At 43.9% G+C, this 22,273-nt stretch overlaps 1 protein-coding gene across 1 annotated transcript; it reads right to left on the bottom strand.

Annotated features, from left to right (window-relative positions):
* Nucleotides 1-3,164: 3,164 nt before the first annotated feature.
* Nucleotides 3,165-20,585, bottom strand: LOC138666855 (killer cell lectin-like receptor subfamily F member 2). Its single transcript, XM_069755034.1, has 5 exons — nt 20,504-20,585; nt 19,696-19,791; nt 18,209-18,357; nt 3,413-3,525; nt 3,165-3,285 (listed from the first exon to the last, which is right to left on the bottom strand). The coding sequence occupies exons 1-5, from the start codon at nt 20,514-20,516 to the stop codon at nt 3,165-3,167; spliced, it is 492 nt and encodes a 163-aa protein (XP_069611135.1). The 5' UTR covers nt 20,517-20,585.
* Between the last annotated feature and the right edge of the window lie 1,688 nt (nt 20,586-22,273).

Below are 22,273 nucleotides of genomic sequence, written 5' to 3' on the forward strand. Positions count from 1 at the left end.
TTTGTTCTTGATCTGTTAACCAGATACATGTTCTAGCCCCCTACCTTGATTTAGGAGCAGCACGGTGGCTCAGTGGATAGCACGGCAGCCTTGCAGTTCTGGAGTCCTGGGTTTAAATCCCACCAAGGACAACATCTGCAAGGAGTATGAATGTTTGCGTGGGTTTCCTCCAGGAACTCCGGTTTCTTCCCACACTACTCCAAAGACATACTGATAGGGAATTTAGATTGTGAGCCCCATTGGGTACAGCGATGATAATGTGTGCAAATTGTAAAGCGCTGCGAAATATGTTAGCGCTATATAAAAAAAATATTATTTTGGCCCGTACTTATTTTGGTAATTGGATGTATATAATCAATCATCAGCAGTTCTTGTTGCACTGTTTATATTCTAGATCATTTCCACTGTTGTATGTTATACTCTAGTAGGTATTGACTATCTGAATCTCTGTGCTTGTAGAAGTCACCTATTCCACCACTGTTGTTAAAACTTTTCATATGTCCGTGATTGCTGAGGTGTGGTAGAGTTGAGAGAATTTTTCAAAATTCTGTTCCAATTACGATTGGCGACAAATACTGTTTTTACAATATACGCCAAACACAGCCGAACGTCTTTGGAGTCAATGACAGTAGAAATTACCGAATATGTTCAGAAGTGATCATCAAACATAAATTCAGCCCGAATAGGGTACAAATATGGCACGACTATGTCAAAGTGAGATTCGGCGACCAATTCCAAACAAATTCGCTCAACTCTAATCACCGGGCTCCTTAATGATGATTGAGAAAGCACAGGAACCATGGTGATGCGTCCCATGCATGTGTGGAGTAACCGTGACACTTTGTATGATGTTTCGGTGGGTTTGTGTTGGAGCAAACATGCGCCGCTCCACTCAACGTTATTGGCTGGCCCTAGGCTTGTATAATGGGCGCCAATGGTATTCAAACTCCCAAAATGTGGTTTGTGGCACCGGATCTCCCACCTGATGAAGCAGGATACTGAACATTGTATTTACATGTTTAAATCTTCACAAATCTGGTTGTAGAAAGTTTCAAAAATGTGTTTATGAAACGTAAGTTTGATAATCTTAATTGCCAACAGAGAAGGCCCTTGATAAATTGCAAACCTTGGATGATGTAAAATTCAAGGCAGGGACAAGGGGAAAACATTGTGATCTGGCCTATTCAGAGATATGAGAAATAGTAATTTAGCCAACTTAAAGATAAAGATACTTGTCACGCTTGTGGGTTGTGGATCCACTGTGCCATTTGCTGGGCTTACAATGGAGGGGCGTAAGTAAGCAGCTACCTGGTCTTCACTAGACCCTATGATGCTGAGGTTAGACATAAGCAGCAGGTAGCCACCAGGCACCACACTAGCACAGTCCCTGATACAGTACTGTGGCAGCTGACCCAAGGACAGATCCTTCCGCAAAATATTTTTTGTATTTAAAGATTGTTTTTATTTACAGAAATGTGGCACTGCAATGGGCACGGCCGGTACACCCTCATATGACAACCCCTTCTTGAGATTTTGGGAGAGGTACTTTTTTGGTGATGGGGCAAGGGGGCTGTGGATCATGTGCAGTATTGACTTAGTTATATAGACAAGTTTCTTATTTTTTGGCAAGGCACTTGAACTTTACATGGATCAACTTAAGTTCACTTAACTTCAGGCTCACCTATAAGCACAGCATCAAAAAGATTGACTTTTTGGATATCAGCTTTAAGGTTGATGATGATCAATCAATACATACTGATGTACTTAGGAAATGTCCATCAGTGAAATCCTTACTACACTCGTCGTCTGCCCATAGTGCTTCTACCATCGCGGCTGTCCTGGTTGGACAATTCCTCAGGATGAGACAGGTCTGCTCGTCCAAGGACAGATTTGAAAGGGGATACAGCAAAAGATGGATTGTGCAGCATGTGGACTGAGGCTCTGAACAGCAGGAGCGATTTAGTGACATCATAACGTAACTGAGTCTCAGACGCACAGGCAGAAAGATGGAAGAAGCAGGTGACAGTTCTCTGTTCCACCTTTGAACCATTGTATCCTGCTGCATCTCGATCATGAGGATCTATGTGTGGAGGAGGGATTCTTCTCAGCACCGGGCCCAAGACTCACGGGTCTCATAGAGGCCACACGGTTCATCGCCATGAATTGGGGGATGATCTGAATTAGTACGGCACTGGTAGATGATAGTTGGAAGATAATTGGTGCAAAATGAAATTGGTTAAATGTATATACTACTTAATCCTTTCAGGACTAAGGGTATTTTGTACTTTTATGCCTATAAAATAATTTCACCATTTGAAACCATACATTTTAAAGATTTTTTTTTCCTGTTGTTGTGAGATTTCGATGAATTTTTAACAAACTGAATTAACCTTTTCCTTACTGTACATGACAATCATCCACGCATGAATGTTATTAGCTTCTAGTAGCTTACGGAGGATAATACCTAGCATTCACTTTGCAGAGAATAACTTCAGTGCACAGCAAATTTTGCTATAAAATCCAAGTGATTTGGTGAATTTGATGCTTGTGAAATCTGCTAATCTATAATTCTGTGTGATTGTGATGCTTGGTGTATAACGGCACATGGTATGTAGGAATGTAACATCGTTTGTTAACCAGTATTACTAAGATTTGTCCATTATAATTTTCTCTGCCTCCGATCTGTCACGTGACTGTATGCGCCCGCGGACTGGCATTTAGGTATTTATTTCCCTTTTCATACAGAGGTAGCAAAGATTAACAAGGCCGATAACAACTGTACTGTAACGATCCATAAAGGGGCACAAACGCCTCTACAACATACAGGGAGGACGCGGAGGTCTTCACCGACATTGGTAGGTTGTTATTGTCTTTGCTTGTTTAAAACTGAAAACTGATGAGGGATAAAGAGAATCTTTGGGATCAAATGCAAGAAAATCCTACAATCAGCTGAGTGTCATGAGTTATTAATCTCGTCATCATGCTGGATTACCCGAAGAAGAGATCCTGCTCCATCAGCAAAACATAACTGCCCAATGTTCTATGGCGCCATGCCAATAGTCTATCATATAAAGCCCATTTCCTGGCACGATCCTCCCTGTTGTGTCCGAACACAAGACAAAACCACATTCAATCTTACATCAATTCTGTCATTAATAACGATGTTAGATCCTCACAGCTTTCTTCACACATATGCATCCTCTACCAGTATCACAGTTATCCTGATAATAATGAGATCCGGTCATTGATACGCAGCGTCCTGATGTCGGTGTCTTTATCTGGAACCTGAGTAACAAGAAGATAAAACAAGAGGAAATGAAGAGAAATCAGTAAATATAAGGGAGGTCCAGACCCCGGTGATCGGATGTATCACAGTAATGACCGGTGTGTGCCGGTGTCAGGAGTCACTTACAAGCTGCCGGAATAATGTTCTCCATCCACCCATCTCCAGACGCCTCCATCACGGTACAGTCCTATCCAATATGTGTCCTGTACCCGCTGTGCGATAGATCTCTGTATAATCTCCTGTAACAAATGAAGAACGTCCATCATATCAGATATATAATACGTATGAGGAAATCTAGTCCTATATTATCCTTATACAGTTATATGAAAAAGTTTGGGCACCCCTATTAATCTTAAGTTTAATGTTTTATAAAAATTGTTTTTTTTTTGCAACAGCTATTTCAGTTTCATATATCTAATAACTGTTGGACACAGTAATGTTTCTGCCTTGAAATGAGGTTTATTGTACTAACAGAAAATGTGCAATCTGCATCTGGCAATCTTGCCTTGCACAGGCGTGTACTATGGAGGACAGAGAATGAACTTCAATCCAGTATTGCAGCCAGCGGGTAAGGAAAGGGTGAATCAAACACCCGAAAACTCTGCCCATATGACTGAAGATTGTTCCCTCCAAATTCAGGTGACAGAGTCCCTTTAAGTAGCTTTTCTCATGATTGCATACACCTGGCTATTAGAGTTGAGCGACCTTGACCTTTTTAGAGTCGAGCCGGGTTTTGCGAAACCCGACTATGTCCAAAGTCGGGTCGAGTGAAATCGGCCGATTATGACGTAAAGTCGGGATCGACCGAAACACGAAACCCAATGCAAGTCAATGGGGCAGCATAGTCGGCAGTGAGTGGGGGCCAGGAAAACACCTAGAGTACCCATTTTAATGTCAAAACCATCCATTCTTCTTAATGAAGCTTGTCAAGCGTAATTTACCTTATAATAATTGGAAGGCATTTGAAATTGGGGATCATTTGGCTAAAGTTGTGGGGGGTAGGGCTGGTTCAAGTAATTAGTGGGCCCAGGAAATCTGGACCACGTCACGGCAGTGGAGCAGGGAGAGGTAAGTATTTCAACTTTGCAAGTGCTGTGAACCTGAGCAAGCAGGGGGGGCCCACTCGTTGGCATTGGCACTGGCACAGGGCCCCTCAAAGTACAGCGGTGTGTTTGCACGGCGGGGGCGCCTCCCACCGGCAGCAACACTTTTGCGTACTATGAGAGGCCCTGTGCCAGTGACGTCGCCAACTAGTATTCCTCCCCCCACCTGATGAAGGAACCTGCACTTTCATCTGCACCTTCCTCTTTGTCCCCGTGTAAGGTGGTATGGTATGCGGGAAGAGCAACCTGACTTTCAGCAGGGTCACAATGTTGTTGTGTAGCGTGCACGGGGAATGTTGCGTTATGGGTCAATGTACCAGCAGACTCATCTATCACTGGCTGGGCAATGGGCACGATGAAGTGGAAACACAGATATAGGCCCAAAGAAGAAAGTGGGCTAAATGCAGTTCAAAATTGGTAACACAGGAATAACCAGGGGGCATTGCAGTGGAGGACAACTGGAATGAGAGGCTGACACAGAGAGTAGGGCCAAATCAGTAAGTAGTCGAAATGCAGTTCAAAATTGGCAACCGTAGTAAACAGGCGGCACAGCTTTGTTCAGTGGAGGAGAACAGCAAGGAGTGGCAGACACCGATAGTAGGCCCCAACCCAACTAGTAGGCCAAATGCAGTCTAACATTAACAACTACTTAACGAGAGGCTGAAAATGGAATTTCAGGACAGGAAACCAGGAGAACAGCAAGGAGTGGCAGACACCGATAGTAGGCCCCAAACCAACTAGTACGCCAAATGCAGTTGTTCCATTTAACCACAATTTAATGAGAGCCTGAAGATAGAAGCTCAGGAAAGGCAACCTGGGGAACACCTTGGAGTGTAACACACCATCTCTCTCCACCCCATACCCATTTTGTAGGCCTAATGCTGTGTACTTTTCTACAACTACTAAACGAGAGTCGGAAGACCGAAGCAATGGCAAGGAAACCTGGGGAACACCTTGGAGTGTAACACACCATCTCTCTCCACCCCATACCCAATTTGTAGGCCTAATGCAGCCTACTTTCCGACACCTACTAAACGAGAGCATGAAGATCGAAGTTCAGGAAAGGCAACCTGGGGAACACCTTGGAGTGTAACACACCATCTCTCTCCACCCCATACCCATTTTTTAGGCCTAATGCAGTGTACTTTTCTACAACTACTAAACGAGAGTCGGAAGACCGAAGCAATGGCAAGGAAACCTGGGGAACACCTTGGAGTGTAACACACCATCTCTATCCACCCCATTCCCCATTTTTTAGGCCTAATGCAGCCTACTTTCCGACACCTACTAAACGAGAGCATGAAGATCGAAGCTCAGGAAAGGCAACCTGGGGAACACCTTGGAGTGTAACACACCATCTCTCTCCACCCCATACCCAATTTGTAGGCCTAATGCAGCCTACTTTCCGACACCTACTAAACGAGAGCATGAAGATCGAAGCTCAGGAAAGGCAACCTGGGGAACACCTTGGAGTGTAACACACCATCTCTCTCCACCCCATACCCATTTTTTAGGCCTAATGCAGTGTACTTTTCTACAACTACTAAACGAGAGTCGGAAGACCGAAGCAATGGCAAGGAAACCTGGGGAACACCTTGGAGTGTAACACACCATCTCTCTCCACCCCATTCCCCATTTTTTAGGCCTAATGCAGCCTACTTTCCGACACCTACTAAACGAGAGCATGAAGATCGAAGCTCAGGAAAGGCAACCTGGGGAACACCTTGGAGTGTAACACACCATCTCTCTCCACCCCATACCCATTTTGTAGGCCTAATGCAGCGTACTTTTCTACAACTACTAAACGAGAGCATGAAGATCGAAGCTCAGGAAAGGCAACCTGGTGAAAACCTTGGAGTGTAACACAACCTGTCTCTACACCCCATACCAAATTTGTAGGCCTAATGCAGCGTAGTTTCCACCAACTACTAAACGAGAGCCGGAAGATCGAAGCTCATGAAAGGCAACCCGGGGAACACCTTGGAGTGTAACACAACCTCTCTCTACACCACGAAAGGGCTGATTCTTAGGAAGGAAGGCTGTTGTAAATAAGCATTGCGCGTCCGAGGGTGATTATATTCTTATTCGGTATCTACTCACCCTCGGACGCGCCATGCTTCTTGATTTGTAATTAATGTTTATTTGCAATGTGCTTTTGACTTACTCAATTATTTTTTTAATTATTGATTTTATTAAATTAATAGTTTAACATCTTATTGGAAATAATTTAAAGGAGACGCGACAGGACAACACTCGGTGGATGCCATATCTGTGTTAACAACTCCAAAAAACTTTCAGTTAACTTCTTGCAGGAGAAAGAAATTGTAGCTGTTGGACCTTTGTAGTACAGTTCCAGATATTTGTTGTGTGTTTGTTTTGATTGTTAAAATGTCTGCATTTGAGATCTCAACACGATCTTATTTTTTATAATCAAATTAATTTTTTAAATATTTTATTAGGTTGGTTCAAGGGGTACACGGGCCGCAGTAGACAGGTCAGTGGAGGCCTAGTGGAAGGAGGGACCGCAGATGCGCCACTGTTTCACCCATACACAATTAGTAGGCCTAATGCAGCGTAGTTTCCAACAGCTACTAAACGAGAGCCGGAAGATCGAAGCTCAGGAAAGGCAACCTGGGGAACACCTTGGAGTGTAACACAACCTCTCTCTACACCACGGAAGGGCTGATTCTTAGGAAGGAAGGCTGTTTTAAATAAGCATTGCGCGTCCGAGGGTGATTATATTCTTATTCGGTATCTACTCACCCTCGGACGCGCCATGCTTCTTGATTTGTAATTAATGTTTATTTGCAATGTGCTTTTGACTTACTCAATTAATTTTTTAATTATTGATTTTATTAAATTAATAGTTTAACATCTTATTGGAAATAATTTAAAGGAGACGCGACAGGACAACACTCGGTGGATGCCATATCTGTGTTAACAACTCCAAAAAACTTTCAGTTAACTTCTTGCAGGAGAAAGAAATTGTAGCTGTTGGACCTTTGTAGTACAGTTCCAGATATTTGTTGTGTGTTTGTTTTGATTGTTAAAATGTCTGCATTTGAGATCTCAACACGATCTTATTTTTTATAATCAAATTAATTTTTTTTATATTTAATGATGTTGGTTCAAGGGGTACACGGGCAGCAATAGACAGGTCAGTGGAGGCCTAGTGGAAGGAGTGACGGCAGACAGGCATCAAAGGCCTAACATTGGGCTGGCTGTAGGCAAGTTAAAATTGGTTCCAGGGGAACACGGCCATCAGTGGCCTGGTCAGTGTAGTTGTAGTTGAAAGAACGGGACGCAGACAGGCTTCGAAGGCCTAACATAATAACATAGGGCTGGCTGTAGGCAAGTTAAAATTGGTTCCAGGGGAACACGGCCATCAGTGGCCTGGTCAGTGTAGTTGTAGTTGAAAGAACGGGACGCAGACAGGCTTCGAAGGCCTAACATAACAAACTTGGGCTGGCTGTAGGCACTTTTAAATTTGTTCCAGGGGTACATGGGCAGCAGTGTATGGTCAGTGGAAGTCTAGTGGAAGGAGTGACCGCAGACAGGCTTCCAAGGCCTAACATAACAAACTTGGGCTGGCTGTAGGCACTTTTAAATTGGTTCCAGGGGTACACGGGCAGCAGTGGTCTGGTCAGTGGAAGTCTAGTGGAAGGAGTGACCGCAGACAGGCTTCCAAGGCCTAACATAACAAACTTGGGCTGGCTGTAGGCACTTTTAAATTGGTTCCAGGGGTACACGGGCAGCAGTGGTCTGGTCTGTGGAAGTCTAGTGGAAGGAGTGACCGCAGACAGGCTTCGAAGGCCTAACATAACAAACTTGGGCTGGCTGTAGGCACTTTTAAATTGGTTCCAGGGGTACACGGGCAGCAGTGGTCTGGTCAGTGGAAGTCTAGTGGAAGGAGTGACCGCAGACAGGCTTCCAAGGCCTAACATAACAAACTTGGGCTGGCTGTAGGCACTTTTAAATTGGTTCCAGGGGTACATGGGCAGCAGTGGTCTGGTCAGTGGAAGTCTAGTGGAAGGAGTGACCGCAGACAGGCTTCCAAGGCCTAACATAACAAACTTGGGCTGGCTGTAGGCACTTTTAAATTGGTTCCAGGGGTACACGGGCAGCAGTGGTCTGGTCTGTGGAAGTCTAGTGGAAGGAGTGACCGCAGACAGGCTTCGAAGGCCTAACATAACAAACTTGGGCTGGCTGTAGGCACTTTTAAATTGGTTCCAGGGGTACACGGGCAGCAGTGGTCTGGTCAGTGGAAGTCTAGTGGAAGGAGTGACCGCAGACAGGCTTCCAAGGCCTAACATAACAAACTTGGGCTGGCTGTAGGCACTTTTAAATTGGTTCCAGGGGTACATGGGCAGCAGTGGTCTGGTCAGTGGAAGTCTAGTGGAAGGAGTGACCGCAGACAGGCTTCCAAGGCCTAACATAACAAACTTGGGCTGGCTGTAGGCACTTTTAAATTGGTTCCAGGGGTACACGGGCAGCAGTGGTCTGGTCTGTGGAAGTCTAGTGGAAGGAGTGACGGCAGACAGTCTTCGAAGGCCTAACATAACAAAATTGGGCTGACTGTAGGCACTTTTAAATTGGTTCCAGGGTAACACGGCCAGCAGTGGCCTGGTCAGTGTAGTAGTTGTAGAAAGAAGGGACCGCAGACAGGCTTCGAAGGCCTAACATAACAAAAATGTCAAAACAATGGTATTGTCAGTGCCAGGCATTGAAGGATGTCAGCGCCTAGACTACACATTGGTGAAGCTGTGAGAGATAATTTTGCTAGTGGTAGAGCACTGTTTGAGCTGGGGGGGGGAACTGTCTTGTGGCCGGCGGTACAGGCACAGGGCCCCTCATATTACAACGGTGTGTCTGACGTTGGGTGCGCACCACCACCGCCAGAGACACTTTATTGTACTATGAGGGACCCAGTGGCAGTGCCGTCGACCAAAAGCGGCCACACCCACCTCTTCAGACAAACAGCACTCTCAAGGGTCCAAGCGCAAAGTGGCGATAGCACGGCCCCGTGTGGGGAGTTTGGCCATTTCGTATGCTGGACAATCAGGTGAAGAAAATTACGAGATTGGAAAAGTCATTCAGAATAGTCCACAGGCAAGACCTTTTCATAGGAAAGCTAGGTGTCAGCCGGGCAGGGTGGGGCAAAAGATTTTGAAATCCAGTTATGGTTCATTTTAATGAAGGTTAGATCATCTACATTTTGGGTAGCCAGACGAGTCCTTTTTTCTGTTAGTATTGAACCTGCAGCACTGAATACTCTTTCTGATAGGACACTAGCTGCCGGGCAAGCAAGCTCCTGCAATGCATATTCTGCCAATTCTGGCCAGGTGTCTAATTTGGATGCCCAGTAATCAAATGGGAATGACGGTTGAGGGAGAACGTCGATAAGGGATGAAAAATAGTTTGTAACCATACTGGACAAATGTTGTCTCCTGTCACTTTGAATTGATGCTGCAGTACCTGTCCTGTCTGCGGTCATAGAAAAATCACTCCACAACCTGGTCAGAAAACCCCTCTGGCCAACGCCACTTCTGATTTCTGCCCCTCTAACACCTCTGGTCTGCTGGCCCCTGGAGCTCGTGTGAGAACGATCACGGGCGCTGTGTGCAGGGAATGCCAGAAGCAAACGGTCAACAAGAGTTGATTGTTTTGTTGCTAATATTAGTTCCAAGTTCTCATGTGGCATAATATTTTGCAATTTGCCTTTATAGCGAGGATCAAGGAGGCAGGCCAACCAGTAATCGTCATCGTTCATCATTTTTGTAATGCGTGTGTCCCTTTTGAGGATACGCAAGGCATAATCCGCCATGTGGGCCAAAGTTCCCGTTGTCAAATCTGCGGTTGTGCTTGGTTGAGGGGCAGTTGCAGGCAAATCTACGTCACTTGTGTCCCTCAAAAAACCAGAACCCGGCCTTGCCACGCCACCAATTTCCCGTGCCCCCGGGAAAGCTTCCTCATTAAAAATATACTCATCCCCATCATCCTCCTCATCCTCCACCTCCTCTTCGCCCGGTACCTCGTCATGTACACTGCCCTGACCAGACAATCGCTGACTGTCATCAAGGCTTTCCTCTTCCTCTGGTGCAGACGCCTGATCCTTTATGTGCGTCAAACTTTGCATCAGCAGACGCATTAGGGGGATGCTCATGCTTATTATGGCATTGTCTGCACTAACCAGCCGTGTGCATTCCTCAAAACACTGAAGGACTTGACACATGTCTTGAATCTTCGACCACTGCACACCTGACAACTCCATGTCTGCCATCCTACTGCCTGCCCGTGTATGTGTATCCTCCCACAAAAACATAACAGCCCGCCTCTGTTCGCACAGTCTCTGAAGCATGTGCAGTGTTGAGTTCCACCTTGTTGCAACGTCTATGATTAGGCGATGCTGGGGAAGGTTCAAAGAACGCTGATAGGTCTGCATACGGCTGGAGTGTACAGGCGAACGGCGGATATGTGCGCAAAGTCCACGCACTTTGAGGAGCAGGTCGGATAACCCCGGATAACTTTTCAGGAAGCACTGCACCACCAGGTTTAAGGTGTGAGCCAGGCAAGGAATGTGTTTCAGTTGGGAAAGGGAGATGGCAGCCATGAAATTCCTTCCGTTATCACTCACTACCTTGCCTGCCTCAAGATCTACAGTGCCCAGCCACGACTGCGTTTCTTGCTGCAAGAACTCGGACAGAACTTCCGCGGTGTGTCTATTGTCGCCCAAACACTTCATAGCCAATACAGCCTGCTGACGTATGCCAGTAGCTGCCCCATAATGGGAGACCTGGTGTGCAACAGTGGCAGGTGCGGATGGAGTGTTTGTGCGACTGCGGTCTGTGGACGAGCTCTTGCTTCTGCAGGAGGACGAGGAGGAGGAGGAGGAGGAGGGGGTGCGAACGGCTACAGACAACTGTTTACTAGACCGTGGGCTAGGCAGAACTGTCCCAAACTTGCTGTCCCCTGTGGACCCTGAATCCACCACATTTACCCAGTGTGCCGTGATGGACACGTAACGTCCCTGGCCATGCCTACTGGTCCATGCATCTGTTGTCAGGTGCACCTTTGTGCTCACAGATTGCCTGAGTGCATGGACGATGCGCTCTTTAACATGCTGGTGGAGGGCTGGGATGGCTTTTCTGGAAAAAAAGTGTCGACTGGGTAGCTCGTAGCGTGGTACAGCGTAGTCCATCAGGTCTTTGAAAGCTTCGCTTTCAACTAACCGGTAGGGCATCATCTCTAACGAGATTAGTCTAGCTATGTGGGCGTTCAAACCCTGTGTACGCGGATGCGAGGCTAAGTATTTCCTTTTTCTAACCATAGTCTCATGTAGGGTGAGCTGGACTGGAGAGCTGGAGATCGTGGAACTAGCGGGGGTGCCGGTGGACATGGCAGACTGAGAGACGGTGGGAGATGGTATTGTTGCCGCCGGTGCCCTAGATGCAGTGTTTCCTACTACGAAACTGGTGATTCCCTGACCCTGACTGCTTTGGCCTGGCAAAGATACCTGCACAGATACAGCAGGTGGTGCGCTAAATGGTGGTCCTACACTGCCGGAAGGGATGTTGCGTTGATGACTAGCTTCATTGGCCGAGGGTGCAACAACCTTAAGGGACGTTTGGTAGTTAGTCCAAGCTTTCAAATGCATGGTGGTTAAATGTCTATGCATGCAACTAGTATTGAGACTTTTCAGATTCTGACCTCTGCTTAAGGAAGTAGAACATTTTTGACAGATGACTTTGCGCTGATCAATTGGATGTTGTTTAAAAAAATGCCAGACTGCACTCTTTCTAGCATCGGATACCTTTTCAGGCATTGCAGACTGAGCTTTAACCGGATGGCCACGCTGTCCTCCACCAGGTTTTGGCTTTGCCACGCGTTTTGGGCAAGATACGGGCCCGGCAGATGGAACCTGTGGCGATGTTGATGCCTGCTGCGGCCCCTCCTCCTCCTCTGCTTCAGAACTGCTGCCGCCTGCACCCTGTTCCCCCAATGGCTGCCAATCGGGGTCAAGAACTGGGTCATCTAATAACTCTTCTTGTACCTCCTGCGCAACTTCGTCTGTGTCACCGTGTCGTTCGGTGGTATAGCGTTCGTGATGGGGCAACATAGTCTCATCAGGGTCTGATTCTTGATCAGCACCCTGCGAGGGCAATGTTGTGGTCTGAGTCAAAGGACCAGCATAGTAGTCTGGCTGTGGCTGTGCGTCAGTGCACTCCATGTCAGATTCAATTTGTAATGGGCATGGACTGTTAACTGCTTCACTTTCTAAGCCAGGGACGGTATGTGTAAAGAGCTCCATGGAGTAACCCGTTGTGTCGCCTGCTGCATTCTTCTCTGTTGTTGTTTTTGCTGAAGAGGACAAGGAAGTGACTTGTCCCTGACCGTGAACATCCACTAACGACGCGCTGCTTTTACTTTTACCAGTTTCACGAGAGGAGGCAAAAGAGCTAGAGGCTGAGTCAGCAAGATAAGCCAAAACTTGCTCTTGCTGCTCCGGCTTTAAAAGCGGTTTTCCTAATCCCAGAAAAGTGAGCGTTCGAGGCCTTGTGTAGCCGGACGACGAACCTGGCTCCACAGCTCCAGACTTAGGTGCAATATTTTTTTCCCCACGACCACCTGATGCTCCACCACTACCACTACCCTCATTACCAGCTGACAATGAACGCCCCCGGCCACGACCTCTTCCACTAGACTTCCTCATTGTTTTAAAAACGTAACCAAAGTAACGGTATTTGTTGCAGTCACACAACTTACACGGTGAGCTATAACTTCAGTATGATTTAGCTACCCCTTTACAGGTTGGTGAGACCACAGCGAAAATCAGGCCCAATGTTACACACTCTTTTTTTGGTGGCTGCAAATTAGAGAGATGCCCCACACGCAGGACTGTCACTGAAGCACAAATGTTAATATTAATGTCACACTATTATTTTTTTTTTATTTTTATTTTTTTCAGGAACACTTTAGAAACCCCCCCCCAAAAAAAAAATAGATTTTTGCAGGGAGAATTTAGAAAACAAATGTAACAAACTATATGCTTTCTATGGGCCACTGAGTGAGAGATGACGCACACAGGAATCAGGAGTGGCACACAAGCCCAGAGGCCAATATTTTTCTACCAATGATTGATGTAGTTATTTTCTCTGGTAGATTTTGGAACCCAAATCAAGGAAAAAAAATATAGGCTTTCTATGGACCACAATTGGAGAGAGAGAGAGAGAGAGAGAGAGAGAGAGAGAGAGAGAGAGAGAGATGGCACACCCAGGAGTCAAGACTGGCACACAAGCAGAAAGGCCAATATTAATCTCCCACTGTTTTTTTTGGTTGTTTTTTTTTTTTTTTTTTTCAGGGAGACTTTAGAAAAAAAAATAATAAAAAAAATATGATTTTATCAGGAAGAATTTAGAAACCAAATAAAATAAAATGATTTTTTCAGGGAGAATTTATAAAACAAATAAAACCAAAAATAGGCGTTCTATGGCCCACTGACTGAGAGATGACGCACCCAGGAGTCAAGAGTGGCACACAAGCAGAAAGGCCAATATTAATCTCCCACTGTTTTTTTTTTTTTTTTTCAGGGAGACTTTAGAAAAAAAAATAATAAAAAAAATATGATTTTATCAGGAAGAATTTAGAAACCAAATAAAATAAAATGATTTTTTCAGGGAGAATTTAGAAAACAAATAAAACCAAAAATAGGCGTTCTATGGCCCACTGACTGAGAGAGAGAGAGAGATGGAACGCTTAGTACTGGCACACAAGCCCAAAGGGCAATATTAATCTCCCTTTTTTTTTCAGGGAGAATTTCTAAAACCCAAAAAAAAAAAAAAATAGGCTTTCTATGGCCCACTATTTGTGAGAGAGATGGGACGCTCAGGACTGGCACAGATGGCACGCTCAGGACTGGCACAGAAGCCCAGAGGCCAATATTAATCTCCCTTTTTTTCTGGGAGAATTTATAAAACCAAAAAAATATTTAAATAGGCTTTCTATGGCCCACTATTTGTGAGAGAGATGGCACGCTCAGGGCTGGCACAGATGGCACGCTCAGGACTGGCACACAAGCCCAGAGGCCAATATTAATCTCCCTTTTTTTCAGGGAGAATTTATAAAACCCAAAAAAAAATAAAATAGAATGTCCTACAATTACTATCTCCCTGCCTGCAGTAATCTCAGCCAGGTATGGCAGGCAGCTACTATCTCCCTGCCTGCAGTAATCTCAGCCAGGTATGGCAGGCAGCAATAAGGAGTGGACTGATGCACAAATGAAATAAAAAGTGTGGACAAACAAAAAAGATAGCTGTGCAGAAAGGAAGGAACAAGAGGATTTGTGCTTTGAAAAAAGCAGTTGGTTTGCACAGCGGCGTACACACAGCAATGCAGCTATCAGGGAGCCTTCTAGGACAGCCCAATGAGCTACAGCGCTGAGGGGAAAAAAAAAAAAAAAAACTTCCACTGTCCCTGCACACCGAGGGTGGTGTTGGACAGTGCAAATCGCTGCAGCACAAGCGGTTTTGTGGTTAATGGACCCTGCCTAACGCTATCCCTGCTTCTGACAAAGCGGCAGCAACCTCTCCCTAAGCTCAGATCAGCAGCAGTAAGATGGCGGTCGGCGGGAACGCCTCTTTATAGCCCCTGTGACGTCGCAGACAGCAAGCCAATCACTGCAATGCCCTTCTCTAAGATGGTGGGGACCAGGACCTATGTCATCACGCTGCCCACACTCTGCGTTTACCTTCATTGGCTGAGAAATGGCGCTTTTCGCGTCATTGAAACGCGACTTTGGCGCGAAAGTCGCGTACCGCATGGCCGACCACGCACAGGGGTCGGATCGGGTTTCATGAAACCCCGACTTAGCCAAAAGTCGGCGACTTTTGAAAATGTTCGACCCGTTTCGCTCAACCCTACTGGCTATGAAGTTCAAAGCTCAATGAGGTTAGAAAACCAAAAACAGTGATTTAGTAAGTCAGTAAAAAGTAGGTAGGAGTAATTAAAACAATAAAATGATAAGGGTGCCCATACTTATGCACCTGTCAAATTTAGTTTGAATGCAGATTGCACATTTTCTGTTAGTACAATAAACCTCATTTCAAGGCAGAAACATTACTGTGTCCAACAGTTATTAGATATATGAAACTGAAATAGCTGTTGCAAAAAAACAATTTTTATAAAACAATAAGCTTAAGATTAATAGGGGTGCCCAAACTTTTTCATATAACTGTATATGGGGCCAGTGATCTAGTCCTATATTATCCTTGCATATGGGACCGATCATCTAGTCCTATATTATCCTTATATATTGGGCCGGTCATCTAGTCCTATATTATCCTTATATACGGGACCGGTCATCTAGTCCTATATTATCCTTATATATGGGGTCGGTCATCTAGTCCTGTATTATCCTTATATATAGGGCCGGTCATCTAGCCCTATATTATCCTTATATACGGGACCGGTCATCTAGTCCTATATTATCCTTATATATGGGGTCGGTCATCTAGTCCTGTATTATCCTTATATATAGGGCCGGTCATCTAGTCCTGTATTATCCTTATATATGGGGTCAGTCATCTAGTCCAATATTATTCTTATATATGGAGCCGGTCATCTAGCCCTATATTATCCTTATATATGGGGTCAGTCATCTAGTCCTATATTATCCTTATATATGGGGTCGGTCATCTAGTCCTATATTATCCTTATATATAGGGCCGGTCATCTAGTCCTATATTATCCTTATATATGGGGCCGGTCATCTAGTCCTATATTATCCTTATATATAGTGCCGGTCATCTAGCCCTATATTATCCTTATATATGGGGCCGGTCATCTAGTCCTATATTATCCTTATATACGGGACCGGTCATTTAGTCCTATATTATCCTTATATATGGGGCCGGTCATCTAGTCCTATATTATCCTTATATATGGGGCCGGTCATCTAGTCCTATATTATCCTTATATATGGGGCCGGTCATCTAGTCCTATATTATCCTTATATATGGGGCCGGTCATCTAGTCCTATACTATCCTTATATATGGGGTTGGTCATCTAGTCCTATATTATTCTTATATATGGGACCGGTCATCTAGTCCTATATTATCCTTATATATGGGGCCGGTCATCTACATAGTTATTAAGGTTGAAGGAAGACTATAAGTCCATCTAGTTCAACCCATAGCCTAACCTAACATGCCCTAACATGTTGATCCAGAGGAAGGCAAAAAAAACCCATGTGGCAAAGAGTAAGCTCCACATTGGGGAAAAAAATTCCTTCCCGACTCCACATACGGCAATCAGACTAGTTCCCTGGATCAACGCCCTATCAAGGAATCTAGTGTATATACCCTGTAACATTATACTTTTCCAGAAAGGTATCCAGTCCCCTCTTAAATTTAAGTAATGAATCACTCATTACAACATCATATGGCAGAGAGTTCCATAGTCTCACTGCTCTTACAGTAAAGAATCCGCGTCTGTTATTATGCTTAAACCTTTTTTCCTCCAACCGCAGAGGATGCCCCCTTGTCCCTGTTTCAGGTCTATGATTAAAAAGATCATCAGAAAGGTCTTTGTACTGTCCCCTCATATATTTATACATTAAAATAAGATCACCCCTTAGTCTTCGTTTTTCCAAACTAAATAGCCCCAAGTGTAATAACCTATCTTGGTATTGCAGACCCCCCAGTCCTCTAATAACCTTGGTCGCTCTTCTCTGCACCCGCTCTAGTTCAGCTATGTCTTTCTTAAACACCGGAGACCAGAACTGTGCACAGAATTCTAAGTGTGGTCGAACTAGTGACTTGTATAGAGGTAAAATTATATTCTCCTCATGAGCATCTATGCCTCTTTTAATGCATCCCATTATTTTATTTGCCTTTGTAGCCGCTACCTGACACTGGCCACTGAATTTAAGTTTGTCATCCACCTAGTCCTATATTATCCTTATACTAGATTGTGGCCCGATTCTAACGCATCGGGTATTCTAGAATATGCATGTCCCCGTAGTATATGGACAATGATGATTCCAGAATTCGCGGCAGACTGTGCCCATCGCTGACTGGTGAGGGAACCTTTATGACATCATCGTCGCCATGGCAACCATTATGACTACATCGTCGATACTGTGCCCGTCGCTGAATCAGAAACGTGAGATGACTACGTCCTTTATGACATCATCGTCGCTGTGCCCGTTGCTGATTGGTCGAGGCCTAGCGGCCTCGACCAATCAGACGCGGGATTTCTACGTCCTTTATGACATCATCATCCTTATATATGGGCCGGTCATCTAGTCCTATATTATCCTTATATATGGGGCCGGTCATCTAGTCTTATATTATCCTTATATATGGGGCCGGTCATCTAGTCCTATACTATCCTTATATATGGGGCCGGTCATCTAGTCCTATATTATCCTTATATATGAGGCTGGTCATCTAGTCCTATATTATTCTTATATATGGGGCCGGTCATCTAGTCCTATACTATCCTTATATATGAGGCTGGTCATCTAGTCCTATATTATCCTTATATATGGGGCGGTCATCTAGTCCTATATTATCCTTATATATAGGGCCGGTCATCTAGTCCTATATTATCCTTATATATGGGGCGGTCATCTAGTCCTATATTACCCTTATATATGGGGCCGGTCATCTAGTCCTATATTATTCTTATATATGGGGCCAGTCATCTAGTCCTATATTATCCTTATATATGGGGCCGGTCATCTAGTCCTATATTATCCTTATATATGGGGCCAGTCATCTAGTCCTATATTATCCTTATATATGGACACAGACATCCTACCTGCTGTTCCTGGCTCTTTATGACCAGTAGATCGGCTCTCATCATCTTACAATCATCCCGGCTTTGGCTCCATGTTCTTCCTGTTAGATCTGAGTAGTAATAACAGTGATCTCCGTGTAGTCGCCAATCAGGAGGACACAGAAGACAACCTGAAATACAACAACCATGCAGTGTGTGACATTTTCCTTACCGCGATGATTAGTAGATTTCTGTCTTAGACATATAATAGATGATATTAACAGGTGATTATCAGATCGGAAAAGCTTCACAGTTTGTCTCAGATTACAGATCTCCTCCAGAAGGTAAGAGGAGGGAGAGAAGATTTGTTCCCGGACGTTATCGTGATGATGTAGAATAGTAGAAGCTAAATTCAATCAGGAATTAATACAACTAACAATCCAACCCACCCAAACGCAAGAAGAAATCTGTTCTCCAGATACTTAAGACTTTGTCAAGTTATTAAAAACTCTTTTTATCCTTTTCCTCGTTGTGTGTTTTGCCATCACTATCGCGCCACCATTGGGTTATCACCCAGCAAATCTCAGGATAGGAGACCTGACTGGTAAATCTGGTGCCTAGAACCGTCTACCGGTAATAATCACCCTCGGACTGTAACAAGTGACACCCAGATCCCCCCAAACCATAAATCACCAAAAGATCCAAAACAAAATAGAATTCTATAACAAGTAGATGGAAAAGACGGAACTCGGGGACGTTATTTGGTTCTAAATTATCATAATTCCATCAGTATCATATCTGATCCATCAAGATAAACATTGTATCAAGGGAATATAACACTGATCAGACTTAAATCCGCAGGAGAGGAGCGAATAATGGATGGAAAAAGACTGGAACTTTACAGATTACAGAGGAAACATGGATACATCCTGAAGGAGAGGATTAGTATTTACCTCCGGATATGTCTGTGCGGTTTATACAGAGCTCGTCCGTAATTCTGATCTCTTCACGTATCCGATTATAAACTTGGGGGGAAACAAGAACAGAAGCTGTGATCTGAGGCCACATTGTCTTCTCGTAGGTAGAACTTTTCTGAGAGATTCATACAAGTATTTTGCAACAATCAGAATTAGATGGTGGAAAAGAACAAATCACAAGATGCATGAAGTCAAGTACAAGACAAGAATAACAGAAGCGCTAATAGTCCCCCATATATATGATGTTCTGATGACGTCTGTGACAATGACCCGGCTCTGGGGACTGTTCACACTGAGGGTTTTGAAGATGTCAAGTTTTTCAAAAAGAAACTTCAGGAAACTCTTGTTTTACAAAAGCTCTTCAAGCAAAAACAAAGCTCAGAAATCCTTATTATAAACAGCATGGTGGTTTTTTTCCCCCATATAAATGAATTGGATGAGTTTTCCAAGAGTTTTTAAACAGTTTTAAGGAGGATTTTGGAAAGAATCCATGTACCCAAAAAATTCTCAAAAAAATTCAGTGTGAACATGGCCCAAGACTGTCAGACTTACCAAGTGCTTCAATAATGCGGATGAGAGTAATATTGACTCCTATGAGCACAGTAAAAATCACACCTTTCCAGGAAGGCGTCCAGATCCTCCTCTTACCTGTGAGGATTATGGAGAAGACACAATCAGTATGAAATCTATTGTAAACATTTATTATCTTATATTTCCATCCAGCTCATATTCTGGGGGTAATATCTCGGCTCCAACCAATATGGGCCAGGGGACACAACATATTTGTTTTGCTTGGAAATTAATAGCATCTAAAATCGAATACATTTTTTTCCAGTTAAAGAAAATCTGTCAGCAGTTTTTTTGCTATGTAAACTGATAGCAGCTTGATGTACAGACAGAGACCCTGATTCCAGCAATGTATCACTTACTAGGCTGTGTGCTGCTGTTTCAATAATATCAGTGTTTTATTCGCAGGAGATTATCACACAGGACTAGGTGTCTTGTGCCTCTTTGTTAAAATTTAAATCAATCTGAAAAATCCCAATAGAGATTAAGTTTCACAACTTGAAAAACGCATTTACAGTTCTCACAAAAATGAAAAAATGTGAATTTACAATATTTATTGATGTTGTTTTACATTTATCTTCTGTGTAATCCTATTAATAAATCCCTTGACTTTGTGTTTCTCAAATAAAACCATCCAAAATCTCCATCATTTGTGCTAATTACATATTAGATATCACGCCCTATCACAATAATATAAAATTCTGCAGAACGTGGAGAAACTTTAGATTTTTGTTTTCCGATTTTATGTCAATTTATATGTTTGGAAAATCCCATCATTTTCCATTGTTCTTACCTGATGTCTCCATTTATGTAATTGTCCGTGAGCTGTAAATGTCCTGGTCCTTCTCGGAGTCTAGTGACCGTCTATGGCCGCTGCTCAGCGTCGTCTCTTCTTGTGTGAGGTCTCAGAAGAACTTCATATCACACAGGAAATCAGTGGCCGTGATCCGTCCGTACAAGCAGTGACACTCGCTGGCCACAAGTTTTAAGAGGTTTTACATCTTTAATTTATAAATTAAGTAGAACATTCAAAGAAAAAGTTTTGAGACCTCGTCTGACTTCTCATTAACCAAAGAATTACTGCATTACCAATTATCCCCTGAGGAAGCTAAGTGGCGAAACGCAGGAGGACATAAAAACCTCAAACCTTGAAGTGACTCTTTGGTATTTATTTCTTAGGGCAGAGACAGACTGCCATATTTCTCGTGCTATAAACTCATAGTAAACCTCATACTGGCTGTCGGCTCTCCTGACCTGAGCTTGACAGCTGCATAGAAATCCATCATAGTGTCTTGCTCAGGTCAGGAGAGGTGCCAGGCCAGTGCGCGCAGTGCGATGTGATTCTCACACGAGAAATATGGAAGTCTGTCTCTGTCCTTATACTAACACTTTATTACTTGATGTTTGAATTTATATTATTCCTTATGCTATCTGTTAATTACTTTTTTGTATTGGCCATAGACCTTAGCTTATAGGCTGTAGAGCAGAGGTGTCAAACTGCATTCCTCGAGGGCCGCAAACAGGTCATGTTTTCAGGATTTCCTTGTGTTGCACAGGTGATAATTTAATCACCTGCACAGAATGATTCCAGCACCTTGTGCAATGCAAAAGAAATCTTGAAAACATGCATGGTCTGAGGCCCTCGAGGAATGCAGTTTGACACCTCTGCTGTAGAGGATAGGCCAATTATATTGTTATTAGTATATATTATTATTTCAAAGTGTTTTTAACCATTTGTATTGTTTCTTCAGTTATTATATTTGAGCCCTTATAAGACTGGATTGTTCATGATACCTGTCACGTACCCGCTTCTCAGCACGTGACTTGGGGTTGCGCTTGCAAGGGTTAATCTATCTCCTCTCAGTCCAGCATTCACCTTCTGTCCTATGCTGTAATGGGAGCATAATTCACCCACGACACAGACCACACACCCGCTCATACACGCTGACACCACTCACCGAACACACGGGCGATGAGTCCCGGAAATACTACTACTGTCTGCCAATCAGCAGGGTCACACACTCTAAGGCTATGGATTCTTTAGAGCATACAAGGTTCAGACTTATTAAAATTTTAAGCTTTAATAGAAAAGGTGCAGTGCTTACAATAATAGGGTATAAAATATGGGAATAAAAAGTGACATACAAATATGCAAAACAGTTACAAAAATAAAAGGGAGAAAACTTACAGAAATATCAAACTTTGCAGTCTGGTATTTTGCCCCTGAGGGAGGGGGAAATATGGAATGGATCACATCAGCTTGGCTGCCCTCACTGTGAACATCTTTCTATGTGTAAAGGCCTAATTTATAGAGTCAGCCTGGAGGTCAGATTTCTAGACCAGGCTCTCAGGGTAATATTCCAATCCTTGGTTTGTGACTGGATCCTGACTATTTTACCAATGTAAACATTATTTTTCTTTGAACACTATTTGTGCTTCCTTTCTCATAGTAAATAGTGTCATGCTGCAATTGGCGTGCTGTTCAAAAGAGTCAGAAGGTGTGAAGTGTTTCCACTTGTGTGTGTTCAGAAAATCCCCCTGGGGTGACTGGAGAACAGGAGAC

The sequence above is a fragment of the Ranitomeya imitator genome, chromosome 2, assembly GCF_032444005.1.
Source record: "Ranitomeya imitator isolate aRanImi1 chromosome 2, aRanImi1.pri, whole genome shotgun sequence".
NCBI lineage: Eukaryota > Metazoa > Chordata > Amphibia > Anura > Dendrobatidae > Ranitomeya > Ranitomeya imitator.

Excerpts from the sequence above, each read along its gene's own strand:
- LOC138666855 (XM_069755034.1), bottom strand. Across the intron at positions 18,358-19,695 it reads CCGCATTATTGAAGCACTTG|GTTGTCTTCTGTGTCCTCCT; the intron begins GTAAGTCTGACA and ends GTTGTATTTCAG. Across the intron at positions 3,526-18,208 it reads TAAAGAGCCAGGAACAGCAG|GAGATTATACAGAGATCTAT; the intron begins GTAGGATGTCTG and ends CATTTGTTACAG.